At 39.3% G+C, this 27,062-nt stretch overlaps 1 protein-coding gene across 1 annotated transcript in view; it reads left to right on the plus strand.

The window, feature by feature from the left end:
- Positions 1 to 27,062, plus strand: part of Fbn2 (fibrillin 2) — a 282,405-nt gene that overhangs the window by 68,145 nt on the left and 187,198 nt on the right. The window contains exon 6 of the mRNA XM_008841082.2: positions 12,753 to 12,950. Coding sequence (XP_008839304.1) covers positions 12,753 to 12,950 — 198 coding nt within the window. The remainder of the gene's footprint in view (positions 1 to 12,752; positions 12,951 to 27,062) is intronic.

Genomic DNA, 27,062 nt, shown 5'->3' on the forward strand with positions numbered 1-27,062 from the left:
GCCCTTCCAGGGAAGCAGTTCAGTGATACAAACAGCTCCAGACTCAGTGAAACGACTCCATTTATTCAGTGGGGATTAGGGAAAAATATAGTGTGGGGGCAACAGCCAATGCTTCAGCTGATAGGTGCTCATAATATGCTTTATTTACATGTGGTAGAGGGATCCTATCATCCGACTATGGGGGAATGCCTAATTATCATATAGAAAAAACCTAGGGGTAGTTTTTACTCCAGGTAACTATGCCAAAGGTCATGTTCCAAATAAGGTCAGGCATCTGTGCTTGGTGGCACTTTCCATGGGAGCAAATTAACAGCATAAATGCTGTCAGAATAAAGGTTGAAGGGTTTATCAATCTTATCAGGAGCCATATTGATGGCAAAAAGCTCTTTAAATTATGGAGATTTATCAGATAGAGGTTGAAAATATATTATAGGGGGGTCATTAGGGGAGTCATATATGACAAATGCCACCCCTTTTTTTCCATCTTTTTATGGGTTTGTAGCAGAAGAGCCAAGGTGGGAGCCAGCGAAATACTGGAATAACTGACATCCATTTATCTTTGGGATAGTGATTATCAATTTGTCCTGGGAAGCCCATCAAACTAATTGAAAAAGAGGAGTGATATTTTAGGATCCATTGCACATCTGATAATGGGAAGGGGATAATGAGGGTATCAGGTTCCCTCCCTATAATCTGTAGGTTTCTTTCTCTTCCTTGACGAATCATAGATGCAAGAGTGTCTACTTCTGTAAGAAAGTGAGGAGCACCCCCTACTGGCGTGTGAAGCCATTCTAGTACTCTGTGTGGCTGATGAATTACTCCCACCACGGTGGGGGAGTAATTAAAAAATAATAGTTGAACCGGCAGCTTGGGGTCATATCTGGCTAGTGATGCCTTTTGGAAGTGGTTGTTAATTATTTGGAGAGCCTTTTTGGCATCTGGGTTTAGATACTATCTGGAGGCTGGGTTTTTGTCTCCCTTTAAGAGATCAAATTGTGACTGTAATTGACTTGTGGGGATGGGAAGCCAGGGCCTTAGCCAATTAATGTTGCCTAAAAAGCTCTGGAGGGAATTAAGGGTAAGGGGATGGGGGGCATCCAGGATAGGTTTAAGGGGCCTAACAGTAGTAGGCATTATTTAAGTCCCCAGGAAGGCAATGGGGGGAACTGATTGTATTTTATTTGTGGCTATCATAAAACCTTTTGTCTCTAGGGTGTTTATCATAGCATCTCTCAGGACATCTAGAGAGGAATCATCTTGCCAGACCAAAAGGTCATCCATGTAATGATAAACATGTAGGCCTTTTTTAAAAAGGGGTGCCAGTGCATTTGCAACGGCCTCCTGGCATATTGTAGGGCTATTTGCCATACCCTGTGGCAGAACTCACCATTCATATCAATCAGCTGGCCCAGAGTTGTTAATTTTTGGAACTGAGAAGGCAAAATGTTGGCAATCATTATTGTGTAAACGGATGAGAAAAAGCAGGCTTTTATATCTAGGACTCACAGGGGAGTATTAAGGGGGATGGCAGAGACCATGGGCAGGCCTCTTTGGGGTGATCCCCATATTTTCATGGTTTTGTTTATGGCTCTGAGGTCTTGTAGCAGTCACCATGCCCCTGTCTTTTTCTTTATTACAAAGACTGGGGTGACCCCCGGGCTCCTGGAGGGCCTAATGTGACCCAGCTGTAACTTCTTCTACAAGTTGTTGTAAAATGAGTAATTTCTCCATGGGTAATGGCCACTGTTCCACCCAGACTGGTTCCTTGGTGATCCAGTCGAGGCAGGGAGTCTGGTAATCAACAGTGGCCTTTAGGATTGGGGGTTCTTTTGTTTTAGGAACCTCATATGATCATCTATTTTAAGGCATTCTCCTTCAGACCCACTTGCAAGAACTACATTGAGGTCTTCCAGGATATCTCATCCTATGAGATTTGTGGCTATATCTGCAATCAGGGGGTCTTATCGTGCCAACCTCTCCATCAGGATCCTCCTATGTATAGAAGTTTTTAGTGATGAATGCTCAGGAGGGTCCCCCTACTCCCATCAGTTGGGGCCCTGGTATTAACTCCTAGTGTGGGGGAACCTCAGAGCGCCTTAAGATGGTTTTTTCAGCCCCAGTGTCAAGGAGGCATTTGAAAGGTTTATTGTCTACTTTTATGGTCAATTTCGGATGGGTATTTTCTGTAATACTGGTTACCCATAATGTTTGTGGCTTCCCTCTTGTCAGTGCGGCTGAGGGTTGCCCCGGAAGGAGTTTAAAGGTGGCAAAGGTTTGCCATCTCTGTCATATTTAGATTTACAATCTCTTTTCCAGTGAAAGCCCCTTTTACAGCAAGGACAGAGGGTTTTAGGGGGTCAAGTGGCAGCCAAACCGTTTTGGGGGCAATTTTCTTTCCAGTGTCCAGTTTCTCCACATTTAAAGCATTTTGAGTTGGGTTGGGTTGCAACTATAAAGGCTTGGGCAAGGGAGGAAGCCTAGTACGTGGCAGTCCCAGTTTCATGGGTGGCCACAATCCATTTGTCATAATGTTCATTTTGTAGTCCCTGGCATGCTTGTCTGTGCTCAGGGGTCATCCCTTCCCAGACAAGGTTGTTGAAAAGCATTGCTTTGGCTGTAGGATCTGTTATTTTTCTATCTAAACTGGCCTGCACTCTTAGTATAAAGTCTGGGAGGGTTTCAGTTGGTTTTTGCTTTAAGGAAGGTTAATGAGGAGGACTCTCCAGGCCCTGTGGACAAGGGGGTTAGGTAGTCCCAGGCCTGTAGTGCACATAAGCGGACCTGTTCAAAACAGCCAGCAAGAATCACAGCCTGCTGGATTCCTGTGGAAAAATTGCCCTAGCCGAAAAGCTGGTCATAGTTCCAATCTATGAATCCAGGTGGTGGATCCTGTCCCTGTTGTGGTCTTAGTTGTTGATTATGTATGTCATTTCTTTTAACCTGCATCAGGCATTCATCTCTAAATAAAGCCTCCCATTGTACAAATAATAGACTGGTGAGGGTGGAGCTATAGATATCTCTCCAGTCCTGGGGGGTTAGGAGGTTAGTATTAAAGATTTGTAGTATAAATTTTGTCCATGGAGCATGGATCCCTTCCTCATGGACAGCTTGGCGTAGTTCTTTTAATTCTGCTGCCGGGAGGGGGTACCAAGCCAGTGGATGTTTCCTTGTTATTTGTAGGTTAACAGGGAAGACTTCTACCGATGGGGTTTCGGGGTCCTGAGGCTATTGTGTCTGGGGATGCTGGGGGCAATAACTCCCATTATCCCTGAGATTACAGAGCTGTTCAATGGCTGTGGGGTGTGGCACTGCAGGTGGCACTGCAGGTGGCGCTGGCGGTGGTGAAGGGGGAGGGGGATTTATCTGGGATTCTTTGGGAGTTTTTGAAGTCTGGATTTTAACATCCGAGTTTGTTAAATCAGTCCATGAGGATTTGTAGGGAGGAAGAGAGGGTAAAGGTTATTTTTGTTGATGGGTGGTTTTTGTCTGACTTGGTCAATTTTTATTTTTAGGGCTGTTGAATCTGTTACCAGGCAGTCTTCAGGATTTTTTCCTTTATTTTTTAGGGCTATCGAATCTGCTTTTGGGCAATCTTTAGGGTCTTTTTCATTGTTTTTTAAGGCTGTTGAATCTGTTGTTGGGCAATCTTTAGGGTCTTTTTCATTGTTTGAACCCTCCCCTTTAATATCCCCTGGTGCTAGTAAGTTCTCCTCAGCCTTAGGTGGGTTTCCTAAGCATTGTCAAATGGCTGCTATTATGGGGAGGAAGAAAAGGGGCAAATGGTGCCTTTCCTGGATTTCCCTTTTACAAGCCAGATAGGCAATGTTCGTCCAGACCTCTGGGTCAGAAATGTCTGCCAACAGGATCCAGCGTGCGAATTGAAATACTTCATTCCAAAATTTCGAGCCTTCCTTTTGGGAAATCTTAAGTCCTCTTGATTTAAGTAGGGCTCTGAGGGAGCGAATTTGGAGGTTTTTTTGGCATGATGCTGAATTACCCATTATAGAAAAGAAAGGAAGTGTTGTCAGTGGCGTTCAACATTCCGGGTCAGCCTGCCATGGGGGATCGAGACACTTTGACAAACACAAGCCTAGCCGCAGATTTAAGGGACTGGCAACCGTCCTTGTGACTTTTAACTGGTTGCTGCATTACCAGATTTTTATGATAGCTGTAAAGGTTACTGCCTACACCCAGTCAGGCTGTTGGGGTCCGGAAAGAGGGCAGGGGGCCTTCAGCCAATATTGGGAAGTTGCCCCGACCAAGAGGCTTCAGTTGCCCACAAACCATATCCAGACCCTCGTGAAGGCAATAACCGAGATAAAGCAGAGAGAGAGAGAGAGAGAGAGATGGGGTGGTCCTCTGATGAGCCCCTCCCCCAGGAAAAGGTTTACGGGAAAAAAAAATGGCTTTTTTAAAATCATTTTTTCCGTTTGTATGGCACAAGCTGCCTTAAATTCTTTAAGTGCTCCACAGAGGCTAGTTAATTTAAATTCTCACCTAACTGGTTTAGATTGGGCTTGAGCACCCTGGGGGCAAGATAACAAAACAGATTAGGGAAGTTTGTTATTTTAGAAGTTGGCTTTAAAGCTTATATAAAAATACCTTAGAACTTTGGGGATTTTGTTTCTAGGGGTGTTGTTCGAGATAGAAAAGGAAAGTGGGATGAAATGCTGATTTCTAGGGGAACATGCCTGGGATCAAATCTCAGGTGATTCCACGTAGGCCACAGCGCAAGCATGACTGCAAATTTAAGAGATCCGGTGACTGCTCTAAGAACAATTAACTGGTCGTTGAGTTACCGGGTTTTTGCATTAGAAAGATGTATAGATAGGGGTCTTGTCTACACCCGTGCAGGCAACGGGGTCCATTAAGAGGGCTAAGAGCCTTTGGCTAACATCAGGGGGTAGCCCTGATCAGAAAGCCTCAGTTTCTCCTTCGTCTTTAACGGTCCTACACGAAGACTCAGGCCGAAAATAAAAGGAGGAAAAAGAGGAGAAACTGCCAATCCTCAAGGGTGGGATGGCTTAAAGGCGAAGCTGCCGCTACCCTCCTGGTGAGAGGGGACACTCACAAACTCCGCACATTCCAGGAGCCCCACACTGGGCACCAGTTGTGGGGTCACTCCCTCTCCTCATGGGTCATTGGCCACTGTTCCACGAGGACAAAGGGAGCAGAAGTGATGAACAGGGTCAGGATGGAAAGCCCTTCCGGGGAGGCAGGTTCAGTGATACAAACAGCTCCAGACTCGGTGAAACAGCTCTGTTTATTCAGTGGGGATTAGGGAAAAATATAGTGTGGGGGCAGTAGCCAAAGCTTCAGCTGATAGGTGCTCATAGTATGCTTTATTTACATGTGGCAGTAGGCTCCTATCATCTGACTACTGGGCAATGCCTAATTATCATATGGAAAAAACCTGGGAGTAGTTTTTACTCCAGGTAACTATGCCAAAGGTCATGTTCCAAATAAGGTCAGGCATCCATGCTTGGTGGCACTTTCCAGGTAAGTCAGGAAGAGAGCGGGAGGCCCCCTGCTGAGAAGGGGAGTCCTTCCATATAGCGCCAAGCCTCTTAGGGCTATCTGGACATGGAGGACTACAACCCTAGCAGCAGGGTTCCCCAACAGACACTTGGACTACTTCTACCATTTGATTATTGCAAATAATGCTGGTGTGAACATTGATTTGCTTAATGATAAGTACTGAGTGTCTGAAGCATAAACAGGTTTTAGTAGTCACTTTAAGAGGACATCAAATAATATTTGATTCTATTTCACAGTTCATGAAACACTGTAATACCTTCTTGGCTTTTCATATTAAATATGTTTGATGTCTTCCTTATGCTGCTCAGTTATACAGCTTAAAACCCTGTCTAGCCCTCAACTCTAATAAGCTAATAAATTTTAAACTGCACATATTAATGTAAGAACTTAGAAAAATAAGAAGTTCACTTAATCTAATTCTGTATATAAGCACAGTGACATTTTAATTTAAAATTACAACTGTAAATAAGTTTAATGTTTGTTTTAGCTTCTGTTAGTAGGTAATCTTTTGAAATAGGCGGCATGCTGCTAAGCATGGCAGGTCCATAGTGTTTGAAGATTCCTTATGGTAAAAATTCTAATTCAGTGATCACAATTCTTATAAATGTTTCTGTGATTGATTCTAAATTTTTTTGAGATTTGGAAACATTTACTTACCACCAAAGAAAATATAGATAGTTAGTTAGTTTGACTTTACTTAACCTTAAATATTTTTATTCATAATTGTCTGGAGCTTTAGACAAGCAAGACAAATCTTTTTATTTTTTCATGTGTATGAATGTTCTGCGTGCTTGTGTATAAATGTACCACATATGTGCATTGACCACAGGGGCCAGAAGAGGGCATTGGATCCCCTGGAACTTCAGTTAGGGACCATGTGGATGATGGGAACTGAACCCAACTTCTCTGCAAGAGCACCCGTGTTCTTAACCACCAAGCCATCTCTCTCCAGCCCCAGAACAAATCATTTTAACTAAGGAAATTTTTGTCATCTCATCTAATTTGGGGAATTCACTTCTCTGTGTACTTTATATCTGTGATCAGAAATTACAGCTAGAACACTGATTAGATTTTCAATTATAACCACAGTGGGACCCATCAAACCCTATTTATGATTTATAACTCTTATACCAGAACTTCCATTAGCCTGAGGACAGGCCCACACAGTCAAGATCTATATATATACAATTTTCATGATATACATTTATGTGGACAGCTCCCACATAAGGTGATCATTCATTCGATTGCTTATTGCATTTCTTTGGTTCCTAAGAATTTAAATACTTGATTGCCTAGGTCAAAAAACCACACAAAGTGATGGCAAATCTTGCTTTTTTCATATAGTTTTCAGGGTCTGTCAATTCTTTTCTGTATCAAATGGCTGGTGGATTCCTTATGCATATTGTCTGCCCTGCAGTTACAGCACGTAAAATCTTTAGCAGGACCACCCAGTTGCGCAGTTCTGAGAAAGGACATCTGGATATGTGGGAAGTGTCTCTGTCTAGGCAGTGTGTAGTCCATCTAGATGTATACATCACCTATCGAACTGACAGTCACATTAATGATACATCAGCTTTGTGGACAGCTGATACACTGCTCTCTCTTGACTGTTTTCCCATCTCATAGATGCTTCACAAGGAGCCTTGTCTATTGATTTCATGCTTTCTTCAACTATTTTGTGTGTGTAGTGTATATGTGTGTGCATATTTAAGTGCAGGGGCATTGTGTACATGGAGGCCAGAAGTCAATATTGGGTGTTTTCCTCAATTACTCTCCACTTTATCTTTAGAGACAGGGTCTCTCACTGAACCTAGCACTCACTGCTTGGCTAGACTGGATTGCTTCAAGTTTGTACTGCCTCTGTCCATCCCTGTACTATGCTGCCTGCACCCACATCCAGCTCCTGACTGTGCCAAGTCTCTGAACCCAGGTGCTCACACTGTGCAGTAGGTGCTTCTTCACCTGAGCCATGTTCCCAGCCCACCTTCTACTTCTGTTTTTTCCAGAATTTGTTTTATTGGTGAATTCTTTTAGTTGACAGTTTCATGCATGTGTACGATGTACTCCTTTTACTCACTTTCTCCTACCCTTTCTTACCTCCCTCCTTTCCCTGTCAGCTCCCCTCCCCCATCTCTACCAGTCCCTTTCTCAAATGCACGGTGTTTGGTTTCATTTTGTAACCCATTTGGTTTAACTAGGGCCATCTGTGTTATTGGAGCCTGATGGGGTCATCAGTGGGTATACAACTGAAGACAATGATTTCCCTATGCCTGAATCTGTAGGTAGCAAATAGTTCAGCAGTGAGGGGTAAGGACCTCCTCCTCCATCCCTGCTTGGCTAATGATGGCCCCATTCTTGTGCAGATCAGATGTAGATACCTACAGCTCCTATGTTTGTGATAGAATTAGCCATGTCTTGTCTGGATATTATTTCACAGATTTTGTTGCTGTTTTCTGGTGCTTACATTCTTTCCTCTCCCTATCTGCAGTGTTCTGAGTCCCAGAAAAAATGCTATAAATGGTTTATTTAAAGCTGAGCACTCAGCCATAACTTGTCTCAGCACATTGTAAAGCCACGAATCTCTGCACTTATCACTGTTTACTGGAAAGAGAAGTTTCTCTGATTAAGGTTAAGAGTGGCATTTATCTATTGGCACAAGCATAAATGTTAGAAGGCAGCTTGATGCTATATCAATTTGGCTCAACACCAGTATTGGTTCCCATTTAGGTCCTATGATCTACCTGACATGGGTTCTTATCCAGGTTTCCTATTTCCTCCTGTGGAGCAGGCCTCTAATCTAATCAAAGAGCAACTGGTTACCCCTATAACCCAAGTGCCACTATTACACAAGTGGGCATATCTTGCTTAGCAGGTTAGTCTCATAGATCATAGGATTCAAAACTAGGTATGACCAATATAATCGTTTTCGATATGGCTCATTCATACTCCCTTTGCTTTGGTCAACCTCCCCCCCCGACCCCCACCCCATGCCTCCTTTTCTTTGTCTTGTCCCTCAGGTTCTTTTGTACTTTGCCTTGCCTATCTAAGGGTCACTCCTCTATGCAGATCAGGGCCTGACACCCAGCTTAGTAATATGATACCATATGTATGAATTGTCCAGAAAAGGCAAATTTGTAGTGACAAAACTTGACTAGCATTTGACTGGAACTGGGCAAGGAATGGACACAAGAATGTTTTGAAAGTAACAAAATGAAAATTCTAAAATGAGGGCTGGAAAGATGCCTCAGCAGTTAAGAGCACTGGCTGCTCTTGCAGAGGACCTGGGTTCGATTCACAGCACCCACATAGCAACTAACAACTGTCCCTAACTCCAGTTCTGGGGAAACCGATGCCTGCTTCTGACCTCCTCAGCCCTCTTCTGACCTTGGACATTGCAGGACATGGGTGCACTTACACACATGTAGGCAATACACTCATACACATAAAAAAAATTCTAAAATGAGGTTGTGATAATAGTTCTATAGTTCAATAAATTTTCCAAAAAAATTAATTATATGTTTAAGACATATAATGACTTATGACATGCAGTGTATGCCTTAATTATGTTGTTAGGGATGAAAAAATGTAAAGAGTAGCCACATTTTTAGTTTGCTAACTGCACCGATTGTTAAGGTGACTAAAACATGAAATGAGGGGTCAGCAAGATGTCTCACATGACAAAGATGCTTTCCACTTCACAATGCAAGCCTGACAACCTGAGTTCAATCTCCAGAACCCACGTTAAGGAGGAAGAAGAGAACAGACTCTAAAGTTTTTCTCTGACCTCCATGTGTGAGCTATGGCACACACTCTCTCCCTCACATCATACACATGAACACATACACTAATAAAAAATAAAATAAAGCATGTTTTAAAAAATAAATAGATGAAACAAAAATAAAACAGGTATTCATACTGAAGCATTTCACTTACATATATTAGAATACCAAAATAACATTCGACATTTGTGTTCTCAGACTAATTTTTAATGAAAAAATTTTGGTCCTATCCCAAGGAGGAAGTTACCAGTTTCCAGACCACTGGCTACAATATACCAAGTTGTATGTAAATATTCCGTCCTTTTACACATTGCTCACACCCTTGACTCTGAGTGGTTACTGTTGTATGCAATAGTATTTTTTTCATGGTAAAACTTTCACAAAGAAAAACATGATCAACAAAAATCAATTAAAGCATTTTTAGAATTCTTGTTCATAACTAAGATACAAGTAGAATTTAGGATGGGTGTTTTAATCTGATCAGGGAATTGAGATTCATTTTTAGGTATGTAGTATCTGTTCTTGGTGTGCCTATTAACAGTTGTTTGAATGAATAGTTAAGATTGGAGATTTATTTACTTACTTTAAAATACTTTATTATTTTTTTATTGCCTGCATGTATGTAAGTGCACCTATGTCATGCAATGTCCATGCCCAAAGAGGTCAGAAGAGGATGTTGGATCCCCTGGAACTGTAGTTACGGATGGTTGTTAGCTGTCATGTGGGTGCTGGAATCAAACAAGGGTCCTCTAAAAGAGCGGTCAGTGACCTTTTACCTGCTGAGCCATCTTTCCAGTCCCAAGACTGGAAATTTAAACTTTAAAGTTATTTAAACTAGAAGGCAGAATGTCATCACAATAGGTAAATGAAAGTGCACAGTTTGTTCAAAGGAGAATGTCAGTAGAAGGAAGAAGCAGAAAACCATGTTCTTTTGAGGGAGTCTGGAGTTGCCTTCATTAATGTATTGAACCAGAATGGTTATTTGTGGAGACAAACAGCTGCCTGTGTCCACAGAGACTATGCTGAGAGGCCATGCTTTTAAGAAGATGCCATAGTTATGTGAAGGAATGGGTCTCCTGCCCAATTGGTTAACTTGATGGGTTAGAGGAAGGTCGGCCTTTTCCCTGGAGATCTGAACACTCCAAAGAATTTGAGCATAGGTATTTTTTCATAACGCTTCCAAAAGTAAAGAATTCGACATATTTTGATAAGAAACATACTTTTCCCTACATGTTCAGAACTTAATATAATTTCAAATTTAATATTTATTTAAGATAGCAAAATATGAATTTTCCAAAGATTTAAGAAATTTATGACTTGGCAGTTTGTGGTACAGGAAGCATGCTTATTTATAAGGTTGGTATAGCTTCCTATTCACATAAAAAATGGTCTTTTTGAAAATACAATTTGAAGCCAGCACATCTGTTGTTCTTATGAGGGGATTAAAATGAGCTATTTTTGTGGAAGCTCAGTTGCAGAGGAAAAGAACTTTAAACAAGCTTGTCAAAAGAATTACTTGTTCTAAATTTTGTTTCTTTATATTGAATTTATTTATTTTTACGTTAGCCTACAAAGTACATTGAACTTTTTGAATGTTCTTTTTCTTTATATGAGGAAGCCCCGTATTTCATTATGCCATGTTTTATGGGGAAGCCTCATGTTTTATTAAACAATATTTTATGTGGCTTTAAGTTTTGTTTTGTCACATGCAACATTTATATGATATTTTAATCCTTCTGTGGAATTCTGAATGTTAAATTGTTAACCAAATTCGATTTTCACATTAACAGCTTTTCATAAAAGTCATTGTCACTTCACGAGGAGTATTGTCACTTATGTTTGATTCACCGTGAATGCTGGAGAGTGTCTTATATTTTGAGTGTGCTGGATAGCTTTAGTTGTCAACTCCTGGAGAGAGGGAACCTCAACTGAGAATTTCCTTCCTCGGATTGGCCTGTAGGGTGTTTCTTGATTGTTGAGTGAGTGGGAGGGCCCAGCGCACTGTGGGAGATGCCACTCCTGGGTAGGCGGGCCTGTGTTTTATAAGAAAGTGGTCTGAGCATAGGCCAGGGAAGCAAGCCTGTAAGCAGGTTTCTCTATGGTCTGTGCTTCAGCTCCTGCCTCCAGGCTCCTGCCCCGAGTACCCTTAGTGATGAACTATGACCTGGGAGATGTAAGATCAAAGAAATCTTCTCCCTCCCAAATTGGTTTTGGTCAAAGTGTTCTATCACAGCAATAGAAAACTGAGTAATTAATGAACCTTATAATCTTTCCAGAAAGAGAAAAATCTCTTTTCTACAAATTACATATTTCTGCTACAAAAAAAAGAAAAGAAAACCCAATGCAAACCACTATATGGGTCAATCCTTAGAAACTGATCTTTCTCTGATTCTATAAAAGAATTGCAGCAACAGCACTCAAAAATGATTCACTGTTTTTTTAATATTGACTGATCATCCAAATGGTTTAGTGAAGTAAATTTAGACATGAAGAAGATAGACTAGAAACACCCACTTCAGGCCTTTGGGTCACCTGCAGTCTGATTCGGTCCTTACACTTGAAAGCAAATGAATCTCCTAAATATCCCTGGACCACACACTTTGAGATGTAAGGACAGTAGCCATAGGAGATTCTGCCTGGGCATCTAATGCAACATGCTTTACTGAGACTTCAGTTATCATCACGAGAGCAGGGCAATGGTTACCTGCTAGAGAGCAAAGATTATATGACATTAAACTGCCTGTAAAGAATCCATGAATACAGGTCTTTGTATTTCTTTCTTCTAACTGAGTTAACCACAGAATGATACAGAAATGGTTGGTAGCTTGTTAAAACTAGATGTTTATAAACAGTTTAGTATGCTCACCTTTATTTTCTAAACTTTTGTTCTCCTAGACTGAAAAGAAAATGTGTGTTAGATATAAAGAGGAATTATCCTTAAGGCAGATATGTTCAGAGCCCAGTTGGGGCCTATCAGTGTATACAGAAGACTAAGGGAAGAGGGGTCCTAGAGAAAAACAAAACCCTTCATCCCACCATTGCCATGTGGCATGTTGGAACTAGCATAGCTAGAAATTCCAAATTTTGAAAAAAAGCCTGAAATACAAATTTCATGTGAAATTTCCCAGTTTTACAATTTTGGCTACCAATTCAAATTCTTTAAAAATATTCTAGCCAAGAAGACACATCTGTGTACCAGATACAGCCCATGAGCCACCCATCTACAATGCCCAGCTTAGAATACACCGAAGTTTCTTAATATGCTTCTTGTGATTGAAAAATTATGAAATTTCAAAATGAAATGTTCTGGTTTTTTGTCTAAAGGGGCTTTGGTCAGAGGGAGAAGTCTCTATTGTATGCATTTTCCAGTGCTGATCTAAGATTGATATATATATGATCATAAAAGCTTTCTTTTCCTCTTCTCTCACATTCCAGATTACAGGACAGGCCCATGCTTCACACAGGTCAATAATCAGATGTGCCAGGGGCAGCTGACAGGCATTGTCTGTACGAAGACGCTGTGCTGTGCCACCATTGGACGAGCCTGGGGCCATCCCTGTGAGATGTGTCCAGCCCAGCCTCAACCCTGCCGCCGGGGCTTCATCCCCAACATCCGCACGGGAGCATGTCAAGGTGAGTCTACCACAAATGTCGCCTGTTTGATTGGAGTCTGAAAGCCTGGCACTATGGGCGGGAGCCTCAAACACAATACCCATTTCCAAGGCAGGGTTGTCACAGAAGTCTGACTAGAGAGACTTGATATCTTAGTCACCTAAAAGCTAATGGTTCAATTCTTTTTGTAAAAAACATTTTTAATTCATTTTTATTTTATGTGTATGACTATTTTGCCTGCATGTATGTAAGTGCACTACATGCATGCAATGCTAGCAGAGACCAAAAGGGGGCATTGGATACCCTGGAACCGGAGTTAAGGACAGTTAGAAGTTGCCATGTGGATGCTATGAACCGAATCTAGGTCCTCTGCAAAAGCAGCCATTATTCATAACTACTGAGACATTTCTCCAACCCCAGTTATTTCAACTCTTGATATTCATGGAGAAGAAAGAGATGAAAAATAAGGGAATTTAAAAATATACCTTAATCCAATGCAATGAGAGGACAGGCTACTCTGTGTTTTTACCTTTCTGCTCCCCAAGTGTACACATGAGTTCTCTAGGAAAGATTCATTTCTTTTCTCTCCTGATCACATGCAAACCCTAAGAACCAAAACCTCAGTAGCGTGGAGAGAAAGGCTGCCCCCAAATCACCCTGTATTGTTTTAGTAGTGTGTACAAAGAGAAAGGGTGACAATCGAATCTCCAGGTAATCTCTTGGGACTCCTGAGCCCCATAAGTGGATGTAGTATAATCAGATTCAAAGTCAGATTAGGAACCAAGATCACATTAGGGAGCCAAGGCTCCTACAGCCAGATTAGAACTAAAGTAACCTAGAATGGTTCCATACTTACTGACTAGTTATTTCAATTAATTTTCATCTACCACTGTTCTTACCATTCTTTGGTTTCCTTGTTGATATCAAAGTACTAAATCCATTTTTAAGAGCTTGGAAAAGTTTTCTAGTGAGCTCTCAAATGGCAATTGAAATTACTTCCAAATTATTGATAGAAATGAAGTTGTACCTATTTGAAGCATGGGAGCAAGGTGGCCGTGTTATAAAGAAATCGTGTACAAGGGTAAATCTGAAGTTTTTCAGGCTGACGTCAGCAGGCAGTGTCAGAAGTGAAGATGGCTTCACTGAGTAAATGTCGTATCATAGCAAGCAACCCATCCCCAAATCAGAATTACACTTGGAGAAACTCATGTAGCCGTAGTTCAGTAGATGATACACTGCATGGTTTATACAGTGTGTGGGATGTTATTCCTGACAGTAGCCTCCCAATTCTTGTTAGTTCAATAGTGTTATTAATGTCAATACAGGCTGAGCATCCCTAGCTGAAAATTCCAAATGCTCCAAAACTCAAAATATTTTGAACAGTGACATGATGCCACGAGTGGAAAATTTCCTCATGATCTCATGCGACAAGGCACTATCAAAATGCACAGAATCCCGGGCTGGATAGATGGTTCAGCAGTTAAGGCCACTTGCACTTTTGCAGAGGACCCAAGTTCAGCTCTCAGTGCCCTACACTTGTGAGGGCCTCATTACTGCCTGAAACTCTAGCTCCAGGGGATCTGATGCCCTCTTCTGGCCTCTGAAGATAACCACACACATAACAAACATTCACACAAACACACAAACACAGACACACACACACACACACACACATACACACAAATAAAAACATTAAATCTTATTTTAAAATGCAGATATTGGCAGCCTCCTATAAACTGAACCCAGGAATGGCCCTTCACCAAATTTATGGCAGGAGGTTAACCAGAACTTGAACTAAAACCCCCAAAGGGTAGGAGGACCCCTTTATCCATCCTTCCCAAAGAAGCCAGGGTCTTCCTCTGCATCTGTCCTGACATCCATCAAACCCCTGAGGGAGCACTAAAGCCTCATCCAGTTCAGCCCCTTGGAGAGGCAGCAGCCTTCTACCTGAGAGGCTTTGCTTGTTCAAAGTCAGCCCATTGTAGACAAGTACAGAACATTTTGTCAGAGAAGTTCCCACTGGAACCATCCCTCTTCTTCAACCTGGTCTTTGTCAACAAAGTACTTGACTTCCTCCCTGACCCAGATGTGCTATAGACTGAACGTTGTCCTTGTAGCTTCCCAGACCCTACCCTTCAGCAGTTAATCTGAGCTGGGCAGGCAGTGTTTGACAGGCTGAAGCCCTGGCCCACCTATACCCAAAGTGGACTGTTGAGTTGGTTCTCCAAGGTTACCACTTCCCCAAGGGGGCAGCTGCTCTCCATACCCTGTCCTTGGCATATTCCCCCATGTCAAGTCCTGGTGCCTTTACTCCAGGCCTTCCTTTGTGGCAAGGCAGAGGCCTGACCCCTTGAGGGCTCTGTCCTTGACTTTGTGTTGTTGCCTTCTATGTGGACCTACCTAACCTATCTCAAAGAGCCCAGTGGTTACAGCCATTCTTCCTGGGATGGGGAGAGAGGCCTCCTTGAGATCAGTGTCCTTCTGTTCTGAGCTGGAACTTATCTTTTTACCCCAACAGCAGCCCCTGCAGGCTTCTTTGTTCTTTGTTCATATGTTGAAGTTAATTTGAACTGGCAGCTTTTATCGACCCGTGTGTTTAAACTATTGCATCAAAAGGCTTTCTTCTAAAAAAAAAAAACGAAAAAGAAAGTCATTTAAAACATTGTGTAAAATTTCCTTTAAATTATGTGTACAAGGTTTATGTGAAATAAATGAAATATGTGTGTTGAGTTTGGCGCCATACCCAGACATCCCATTGTCTGTATGCTGATACTCCAGACCCTGAAAAACAGTTCAAGTCTGAAATACTCTGGGGTCTATCAGTTCAGTTAAGACATTGTCAACCTCTAACTAAAATCGGTTAGTATTACAGTGCTCTTCAAATCAGAACCTTGGGTATCCTGAGGGGCAACAATACAACTCACCAGACTAGACAGTGTCTATTTAAGTGTCTATTAAAAGGCTATGTTAGCTCTAGACTTACAATGGTTTTTGCTAACGATCACAGGTTAGACCTTAAGGATGAAGACTGTGTTAAATGCTGATTCCAATACTCTTTACTAGGGACAGAAAAATTCTATATTTTTCTTATGAATATTAGTCAGTCTGAGAGTGAAGACAGTTCTTCTACAGGAAGAAGTAATATATTCTAGATAGCATTTACTATCTCTAGGGACTTTGAATATTAGTGTATATAGGAGACCATATAATTCACACACATAAAAAAGTGATCTATTACAGAGATTTTTCTAGATCAATGCTGATTGGTTTTAACCATTCTTTTTCTTTATTCTGCATCACTGTTCAACTTTTAATTCTCTTCTTTTCGCTCAGATACTGTTCCCTGTCAATAGAATGCAAGCATTCTAGGGCAAGCATCTTTTTATTTACTAATGAACATGGGTCATCTAGAGCAATGCTCGCTGAAGGGTATGCACTCAGCAAATACAGTAAATACCTTTTAAACTTAAAATGAGAGCAGGATTTAAGTATGTCAAAACTCACTGTTTCAGGGAAAGAAACAGTTCAAGTTAAAAGGCCCTTAATGCAGCCCAAGTACCCAAGATTATTCAGTGTTCTCATCTGTATTTTTATTTCTCCTTTTTCCCTTTAATATTCTGTCAGAGGTCTGGTATTTTAGAGCATAATTATTAAGAAATGTGTCGTCCACTCTCAGATTATGAACGTCCTTCGTCCTTCAGGATTTAGTAATGTCTCAAGGCTTACTTGATTTTGTTTATGCAGCAAAGATAAGTTTTGGACTTCATTTGTCTCAAAAATCTAATGGATTAGCACAGTAATGAGAGCAAATGAAACTTGCCACATGGTAAAACTGTCTGGAAAAGCAAGCTGCAAAGTTCTGCTTTGCTTCAGAATCATAACGTAATCAGACAGTTCTCAATTAAATATTAGTACTCCGTCCAGGCTATTTTTAGACTGCATCTTAGTATGATTTCATTTTTACTTCTAAATTCCTAGATTGCTTCCCAAGTATGCCAAATTAATTTGGGAGAGGTGGGGCATCAAAAAATAGCATGCTAGAACAGTGCATAAATGTCATACAGTTTTTTTTATAGAATGACCGAAATTTTAAGTTAAAAAATGAATGTCTGCCAGGCATGGTGGTGCATGCCTTTAATCTCAGCACTCGGGAGGCAGAGGCAGGTGGATCTCTGAGAGTTCAAGGCCAGCCTGGTCTACATAGTGAGTTCCAGGACATCTGGGGCTACAGGGAGACCCTGTCTCAGAAAAAAAAAAAAAATGTCAGATAATAACTGAAAATTGCTTAATCCTGGCTCTAAATCAGTTCACACTAACCTAGGCAGGGGATTTCTGAAGGCCTGCTGTCCTGTAGCGAATGCAATTTTAAATTATCCATGACTTAAAAATGAATGGAGCATTGTTTTGGTTTTGGGGTTTTGGTTTGGGTTTTTTTTTTTTTTTCTCTCTCTTTTTTTTTCTAACAGGGTCTCATTAGTCCCAGTCTGGAACTCACTGTGTAGACCAGGCTGGTCTAGATCTCACAGAGATATGCCTGCCTCTGCCTCCTGTGGGGTATGCAACCAGAGCATGATTTTGTAATAAGCAGAATAGCTATCAAAAATGAGGGGCAACAGAAAATTAAGATGGTACTTTTAAAAAATTTAGTTGTGAAGAAAACGGGAATTTTAAAAAAAATTAACTCTTTTCCATGATGATATGCTAGACTTGAATAATCAGTTCAAGTGTGCATTCTTGGAGTGCTAAGAGATCCATCATGACAACTTTGACTGCTTTGATGTGGACATCAGAATGAGCACTTGTCCTGCTCTCCATCTACATTCAGCTGCATGGTGTCCCCATTCTGTATTGAACTAAATAACCAAAGTTAGCTCATATAGTCCTTCAAATTTAAGCTATCAGAAAACAAGTGAATTAAGGATTTTGATAATTGGCCAGTAGTGGAGGCCCATTCCTTTCATCTCAGGAGGCAGATGCAAGTGGATCTTTGTGAGATCTTGGCCAGCCTGGTCTATATAGCAAGTTAAAGGCCAGCTGGGGCTACAAGGAGACCCTGTCTCAAAATAAGCAAAATACAAAAACAAAACAAAGATTTTGATAGTTGAATTAAATTCTTCCAGAAATATTTATAAACGTTTTGTCTTACATAAAATCCATATGAATGTGTATACTATTTTCTAATATATAGTATTTTTATTTGCACAAATGCACATACTCTTAAGTAGCAGTGATATTTCACTTAAGATTAATACTTGACTTTGTGTCTTTCATATTTTCAAATAAATGAGTGCAGTTAAAATCTTTAAAATTATATTAAGAGACAAGTGATACAATTATTAATGTCATTGATAATTAAGTATTAGGCTTCTAAACTATTCTACCTGCTCTAGAACTGAAAATATGGTGACAAAATTTGTTGGTTTGCTTGTTAAATTCTATTTCTTGGTTTATCGTTGCCAATGGTAAGGGATTAAAGCTAAGCCTGTGCTCCATCTACAGTGACAGTAGAAGCATATTTTCTTTGTGTTCAGACACTCACATAATACAGAACACAGACTTGGATTTAAAAGGTAGCTGTGTTGGGACTGGCCTCATAGTTCAGTGGTAAAGTGTTTGATGGCATCTACAAAGCCTGAGTTCAGTTCCCACCAAGGAGGGAGTGAGGGCCTTCAATTAAGCATCTATTCTTTTCATATGGTATTAGTGTACCAAATTGCATAGCTCCTTTAGTCTGTTGTACACAAAAGGAGTTAATGTAAGCTAACATATCCATCCATGGCTATCTTCTTAGTTGTAGGATAAGAAAATTCATTAAGTTGAAAGTTATCTCATGTTGAGAACAAAATGAAAATGAAATTTTACTCTTATCTTGATTAGTATGAATTAGTAAAGATAGTTACAGTTGAAACAAAGTTATCTTGACTGTCTACACATTTACCAAACTAATCATATCATTGTAAAGTCTAATTTTAAAGAATCATACTGTCAACACAAACCACTACTATACAGTCCAAAACACTACTTAAAACATAGTCAGTTATGGAAACCTCCTATAAGCTAACAGACTAATATCCCCTTCTAACATAGCAAAAATTACCATGAAAGTGAGTACTATAGAATAACTAATAATTTCAAAAAAATTTCCAAAATACCAATTAAAATGACTGATGAACACTTGTAGTTGTAGGGAAATTACTGGGACAGGGAATTTTCTAGAAATTTATTGTGGGTGCCAGTATCCTTAAGGCTGCATTAAGTTTGTATTTGTTTGATCCTACCAAGAGCTAGAGCCAGGATTACTGATGCTTCTTTGGGGAGGAGGGAATCCTGTAAGAGACGAATGAACCTCAGAACCTCAGTGACAGAGGGGCTGCAGGAGCAAATTTAAAAAGAGGGAGAAAGAAAGAACAGAAGAGAAAGGCAAGTGCAAATAACCTGCAAAGAATCACACTGACGTGAATGCAAAGTTCACATGTTTCTCATCTCAGGGAGATTAAAAACAATATGGTCTTTTAAAAAGGGTTCAGAGTAGAGCTATGAATTAAGGCAAGCAAAAAAGTAAGAAGTGAGTTGGTAATATCCAGCGTATGACACTGAGGAGATATTTAAAACCATTGAAACCAGCTGCTCTTCTCAATGCTCTGACCAAATACCTGACAAGAAACAACTTAAGCACAGAAGGGCTCATTTTGGCTTACAGTTTGAGGAATCACAGTCCATCATTGTGAGGAGACACTGGGCAGGGCTGTGGGGCAGCTGTTCTCATTTACCCACTCACTATCAGGGCGTGGAAAGAAGTGGAGCCAGGCAACAAAACTTCAAGGCCCTTCCCCAGAGCCCAATCTCCAGTAAAGCTCCACTTCCCAAAACTTCTACAACCTTCTCTTCCATCATCAACAGCTAGGACCAAGTGTTCAGACCTAGGAGCCTATGAAGGACATTTTACATTTAACCCACAGCATCTAGGCTAATGAAAGACAAATAATACACTTACATATCATTTACCTATATGCATATAGAATAATAAGTGATAATAACAGAAAAGGTGGGACACAGTGAAAGCCAGATAAAGACCACTGGTGAAAAGAGCTGAAAATATTCATAAAGCTAACAAAGAATTTAACAAAATAGGAAAAAGCATCTATTGAGTAGAAGCACAAAAACTCACACAATGGAGATGATAAGAATCCCATGGACATAATAAGGAGGACATGTAAGTGTATTTGTTTCCTGTTCTTTGTAACATTTTGTGGGAGTCAGTCCCCTGCCCCATGTGTGTGCGTGCATGTGTGTGTGTGTCTGTCTGTGCGTCTGTGTGTCTGTGTCTGTGTGCATGCGTGCCAGAGGTCAACTTCAGGTGCTATACCTCAGGAACATTATCCACTATCCACCTTGTTTTTTTTGTGTCAGGGCCTCTCATTGGCTTGGAGCTCACCAAGTAGGGTGGACTGGCTGGTCAGCGAGCTACAGGGATCTGCCTGTCTCTACTTCCCCAGCACTGGATTACTAGCATGTACCACTCACTGCACTCACTGAGTTTTTGATGTGGCTTAAGGAAATCAAATGCAAGTCCTTATATTTGTGTAGCAAGCACTTTACCAACTGAGTCATCTACCCAGTCCTTTGTTTTCTTTTTGATAAGGAAATATCATAATTTGTCTTTCATTTCTCTAGAACAACTCAGAACAAAACACAATGAGGCCCAAAGTGTATGCCCATAAACACCTTAGATGATAGTGTGTACTCGATTTGAGTTGTGTAAGATTACCTACATCACTATGTAGAGAATCAAGCACAGGGGACTGAGCAAGGAAGCCAAGCAATCAGTTCCAAGGTCTCTGCAGTAGTACAGGGGATGCATGATGGAGACTGAGACTTTGGCAGAGGCAGAGAGATTTAAGATGTATGTGGGATGTGGGCACATGCTGCTGGTGGAAAGATGTAAGTGATATAAGGTGAGAATGCCAAGTTTACCCCTAGGTTTCTAACTTTAGTGTCTGGAAAGTAGTGACATTTGTGGAGATGAGACACACTGAGACAGAAACATGCTCTGTTCTTTATTAAAAGATTAGAAATAAATATGTAGTATGTTAATAATACTTGTTATGATGATCATTCATTTAAACAGTTGAATTTTGTGTTACTTATGAATGGATATTTTGGCTGAATCAAACCATCCTGAGTGGTTGATGAGATGTCCTATATTTCTCAGACTTCAGAAAGAAAAATAAACCTATTCATCTTCTGTTGATGTAGTTAACGTCATCTGGTTTTATGGAAGTAAAAGACGTTTGCTATCCCCTGGAGCATAGTTGACTTACTAAGGGTAATACCCTTAAGCAAAACCAACTCTTTCTCTCCCAGCAGCCTTCAGCTGTCGGTAGCTCCTCAGCTAAGGGTGAGAAGCCATGTGTTCTTTTACTTTTGGCTTGCTACTTGCTTAACAAACTCACTAATTCAAAACTGGAAGAACTTATTTGTATGAATATCTACAGAGTATAGAAGGACCTCTTTTAAAATGAATTTAGGAGGGCAGGGGTGACTCATAGGTAAAAGTGCTTGCCTAAGTTAGATACCTGAAACCAAGATTGGATGTGAAGAACTGACTCCTTGAAAGTTGTCTTCTGACCTCCACAAGTCCACCGTGGCATGTGTGTGTCTGCATTCATATAGATGCATCATGTGTACACACACAGTAATAATAACAGTAATTTAAAATGACTCTAGGTTGACAGAAAAAGTTAAACATTTAACCTTATCAAATAAAGTTATTTTCTTGTTTCTTGGTTCCTATACCTATAAATAAAATGAACCACCTTAAAAATTTTTTTTGAGAATTTCATAAATGAGTACTATATTTACCTCATTTATACCCTTCTCTTCCCTCCTCTCTTCCCATGCCTTCCCAGGGCTCCCCTCTCAATTTCATTACCTTTTCTTTAAGTATTATTGTGGTTACACACACACACACACACACACACACACACACACACACACACACAACTTACCGAATCCATTTAGTGGTGCTCATATGTGCGTGTATTAGGGCTGACCACTTGGAGTTGGTTAACCTATCAGGGAGCTCGTCCCTGGAGAAAATGATTCTCCATCTCCCAGGAGCCATTTATTGCCCGTAGCTCTTCATATAGAGATGGGACATTGTGAAATTTCATCTGTCCACATTGGCATGTCAGCTGGTGTTGTCATTATGCAGGTCTTGTTTAGGAAGCCATAGTGTTGTGATTTAATGTTTGCAGCTTCCCTGTCCTGTCTAAAAGACACTACCCGCAGGTATCCTGGTCCTCTGGCTCTTAAAATCTTTCTATCCCTTCTTGCATGGTTGTCCCTGAGCCTTAGGTATAGGAGTTACATTGTAGATATATCAGTTGGAACCTAGCATCTGTCATCTCTTAGTCTCTGTGCTTTGGCCAGTCATGGATCTTTGTAATAGTCTCCATTTGTTATAAAAAGAAGCTTCTTTGATGAGTGGTGAGATCTATACTGACCTGTGAATATAAGGATAGCATTTAGAAAATAGAATTCCATCTGTTTAGGAAAGTAACATTTTAATGTCTAACCACTTCATGTATTTTTCCATATTTGATTATGTACTAAAAATATACAGTATAGTACCTATTTATATAATAAATTTGATCCTTTAGGAAATCTGAAAATGTCCTTGGAGAAGATGGTGAGTGAATATTCATAAATGGTAATTCATATAGCTTTAGTACATTACTTAAAACCCTAATATGAGAGACTTAAGTGATTATACAAAGCTTAAGTTTCAAAAAAATTAAATTTATCCTCTAAAATCCTTGCATATGATTTTAAATAATATAATATTTAAGAAATAAAAAGGATGGCCCTGAATTGAAAAAAAAATGGACAGAAAGATCAGTACAGTTTGAGTCCTAGAAAAATTATTGGTTTTTGCTTATGTGAGATTTTGAAGATGCAGAAACTTGGAAAATGTAGTTTGAAAGTCTAGGGTTGTCTCTTGTGCTTATAACACAGCACTGGTGTATGCATGAAAGTTCATTATTTCTATTTCATTTCTTTCTGATTTCAGCTAGTAACCTTATCTGCCCAAAGAAACTATGCATAGCTGCATGGTCTAGGAGACCTGCTTTAATGAAAGATTCTTTTCCTTCTTGGAAAACACCTTTTAATCAATTGCAAAAATCAATACTGTATGTCAGATTTCTTTCTCATTTGAAAGCTTACCAAAGTCAGTATGAATACAGTCTTAGAACTCTGGCCTCTTGCTTCAGGCTGTTGCATGGTACTTTTTCTCTGATTTATCTGCCAGGAAAAGAAGTTTCTAGGGATATTTCTTGCCACACTCTAATAAGGCTGAGAGTGTACAGCATTTTAGAATAATGAGGCATGAAATGTTCTGAGTTAAGCTGGTCACTATCTAAATATCCTGTCATGTATTTTATTCTACAGATGTCTTTGTTTGAATCAGATAGTCTTTAACAACACCCTGAAATTTGATTTCTATGTAAAATTATTTTTGACTATTATAATTAATTTCATAGATGGACTTAATAAGGACACTAAGCTCTCTTTTAAGCTTAAATTCTCTAATTCATGTACAAAGATACCCCAAGTTTGTGGGCTTATAAAAAATAATAGGGAAGTCTGGCACAGAAATTTATACACATGTATTTTCCAAAAAGAAATGTTAGCCAGGCAAAGTGGAGCATGCCTTTAATCCCATCACTCAGGAAGCAGAGGCAAGCAGATTCCTATGTGACTGAGGCCAGCCTGGTCTACATGAGTGCCCAGCCAGCTGGAACTACAGGAATACCTTGTCTCAAAATAAAATGGATATGTGAATTAAAATCTGCTTTAAAAACAGACTGCTAATTTCTGTCAGTGGCTATTTCCTTAATTTTCCCTGCTCTATTTTACATATTTGTGAGATTATAAAATGCTTGAATGTTTATCATTAATCAATCTTACTAGACTGAGTTTGAGTTGATTATAATAAGTTTGTATAGTTTACACATTATATTTAATTTACATGTAGTATTTGTCAAAAAACCGCTACTGAATTATATCATTATTTCTTATATAGAAATTAAGGCAAATTTACATAGCTATAAAATGAAATTTTCACTGGATGTGGTAGAACATGAGGCTAGCCTCATGAAATTGCTGTTGGTATCCAAAGCAAGACTTTCTCAAAGAAATAAGCAAGGGAGGATGTAGAATTTCAAAAACTGTAAAGCAGAGGATTTTTAAATCTTCTGTAGAGCTTGTTAACTGTATTTTGTTGCTTTAGTTTTGTTCTCTTTTTTTCACATCTAACTTTTATCAAATGAACAAAATCACATAGTGTTCTTGGTTTAGTGAGATTTTGAAAATCATGACTAGGAATTGAATTCTGTCAACTTGTGGTTTTCTATGTCTAAGGGATGATCCTATGGGTTTTTCTTCTTTAATATGATGAATTATATTGATTAATATTTCAGTATACTCTTAAGAGTGCCCTTCAATTCCTATGATAAACCTCTCTTGGTCCTGGTACACTAACATTGTTATATATTATTAGGCTTAGATTCTTAAATTTTTGTATGCCTGCCCCAGAGAGAGGTTATCCTGTTCTGTTCCTTTTGTTTGTGTTTTTGTTTTGGTGACATCTTTGTCTGGCTTTGATGCCAGGCTGATGTTATCTTAATAAACAGGTAAGACAATGTCTCATCTTTTTACTATGAGAATATATATGAACCTGTGTCATTTCTTCCCTAAATCTACAGAAGCATGGCGTTTCTTTGTGTAAAGGTTTTAAACTGTGAATTAAATTACTTTAATATATGGCCTTTATTCCTAAAATCTATATGTTATTCAGGGAGCCTTTCAGTAAACTTGCATATTTCACCTTAATTCTTGAATTTAGTGCCATAAATTACTTTTTAATCTTTTTCACCTTCATAGAATCTGTGGTGATGTATTTCATATTGATAATTTAATTTATTCTTTTTTCTTGATTAGTCTTGGCAAAACACATCAATTTTACTTGTGTTTTCAGAAAGCTAGATTTTGTAGTAGTTATGTCTATTGTTTTTGTTTTATATTCTGTTATATTAACTTGTTTTTATTCACTTCACATTTAACCACCACTCTTTAAACTTATGAATGTGGAAACTTAGATCACCGATTTAAGAACTACTCATTTTGCAATAAAAACATTCTAATGCTATATATTTGCCTTTAGGTAACAGATTAACTGTATCCACACATTTTTATATGGTGTATTTTTAGTATCATTAAAGATATGTTCTACTTTTCCTTGTGATTTGTTTTGACCCATGCATTATTGCGGGGTATATTGTTTAAATTCCGATATCTGAGGTTGTTCCACATGTTTCCCATTGCTGATTCCTATTTTAACTGTTATGCTTAAATAGCTTACTTTGGGTGATTTTCACACACACACACACACACATGTATACACACACACAGACACAGAAACACACAGACAAAATCACACTCAAAACCCCCACAAAGACTCTCACATGTTACTTTGGACGTGGACTCTCCTGACAAACACTCCCAAGAAGAATTTTTGGTTCTGGGGATGGAAACCCAGAATCTTTTGCATTCTGTCAACAACTTTTATATGTTTAATGAACCTTACTACATGATCTCAGGATTTGTAGTCTGCCAGGATGGGTATTCTGTGTGCACTTGATGAGAATGTCTGTTCTGCTGAAGTGCACAATGGGTTCTATAAATATCAGTTAGGACAAGTTGAGAGAAACTTGTAAATCTTGTACCTCCTTTTAGAATTTTGAGTCCATTGGTGTACTAGTTACAAAGACATGAGTGTGTAAATCTCCACTCTATTTGTGGATTTGCTATTATCTATTTATACTTCTTTAAATACATTTAAATCTAATTTATTATTTAATTCTATTGTATGTGAATGAATGTTTTGCTTGCACGTGTGTTAAGTGCAGCATGTGTGTGCAGTGCCTGTGGTTCCGGAAGAGGATGTCAGATCTCCAGGAATTGGAGTTACAGGTGGTTGTTAGTCACCACGTGGGTTCTGGGAACCAAACTGGAGTCCTCTGTAAGAGCAGCCAATGCTCTTAACTGCTGAGCCATCTCTGCAGCCCATTTCTGATTCTGAATGCAGAAGTTCTGTTTGTTCCAGATGTTTTATGTTTCAAGGTAGACATATACTATTAGCGTTATTATTTCTTCTTAAGGGACTGAGTCCTTGGTCATTATAAAATGTCAGCTTTTATCCTTGGTGATATTTCTTGGGATTTGTAATTGCACACTGTTAAGAGATTTCCCCGGATTTCTTTTGATAGTGGGTACTTACCTTTTATATCTTACTTTTAAGCTGTCAGATAGGTTTCTTGCAAAAAGTGGAAAATTGGGACTTGGTGTTTCAAAAACTAATTATAATCTCAGCCTCTTTAACTGGATTATTAAACCCTTTAAATTTCATGTAATTAAGAACATTATTGTGCTTAAATCTGTTTTTCCCAGCCACTTGTACTTCTGTGGTCTGCCTCCATTAGGTTAAATGAATATACATTTGCATTGAATTTTATCTCAACTGGATTATTAGCTGTGCCTGTTTACTTTGTAGTATTTATCTATACATATATACTTACCTCAGTGTGTTTTCAAATACTAACCTGCCATCTCTACTACAGTGTAATTAACTAAGGATAGTATTCCTTCACTTGTCTCTTCAGTGCTGTCCTGTTTTACATCTATTGTTTTACTTTTTACTTACATAGTTATAACCTACAAAATATGCATTACACTTATTATTGTTGTTCGTAGCAATTAGTTATCTTGTTGTTGTTGTTGTTGTTGTTGTTATTTTGAGACAGGATCTCCCTGTAGCCCCAACTGGTTTGGAATTACGTAGGCTAGGCTGGCCTCAATCTCATAGATATTCGCCTACCTCCATCTCCCAAAGTTAGGATTAAAGGTATGTGCCACCATACCTGACTAAATCAATCATCTTTTAAGCTTACAAAAAAAGTAAGAGAAATATACTTTCCATTTCTCAACCTATTTACTATTTCCAGTGCCTTTCATTTTGAATAACATTTACAATATCCATCACACTTTTATTTTGCCTAAAGAATTCTTAAC

This window comes from Nannospalax galili, unplaced genomic scaffold, assembly GCF_000622305.1.
Source record: "Nannospalax galili isolate Female #2095 unplaced genomic scaffold, S.galili_v1.0 scaffold490, whole genome shotgun sequence".
Lineage (NCBI taxonomy): Eukaryota > Metazoa > Chordata > Mammalia > Rodentia > Spalacidae > Nannospalax > Nannospalax galili.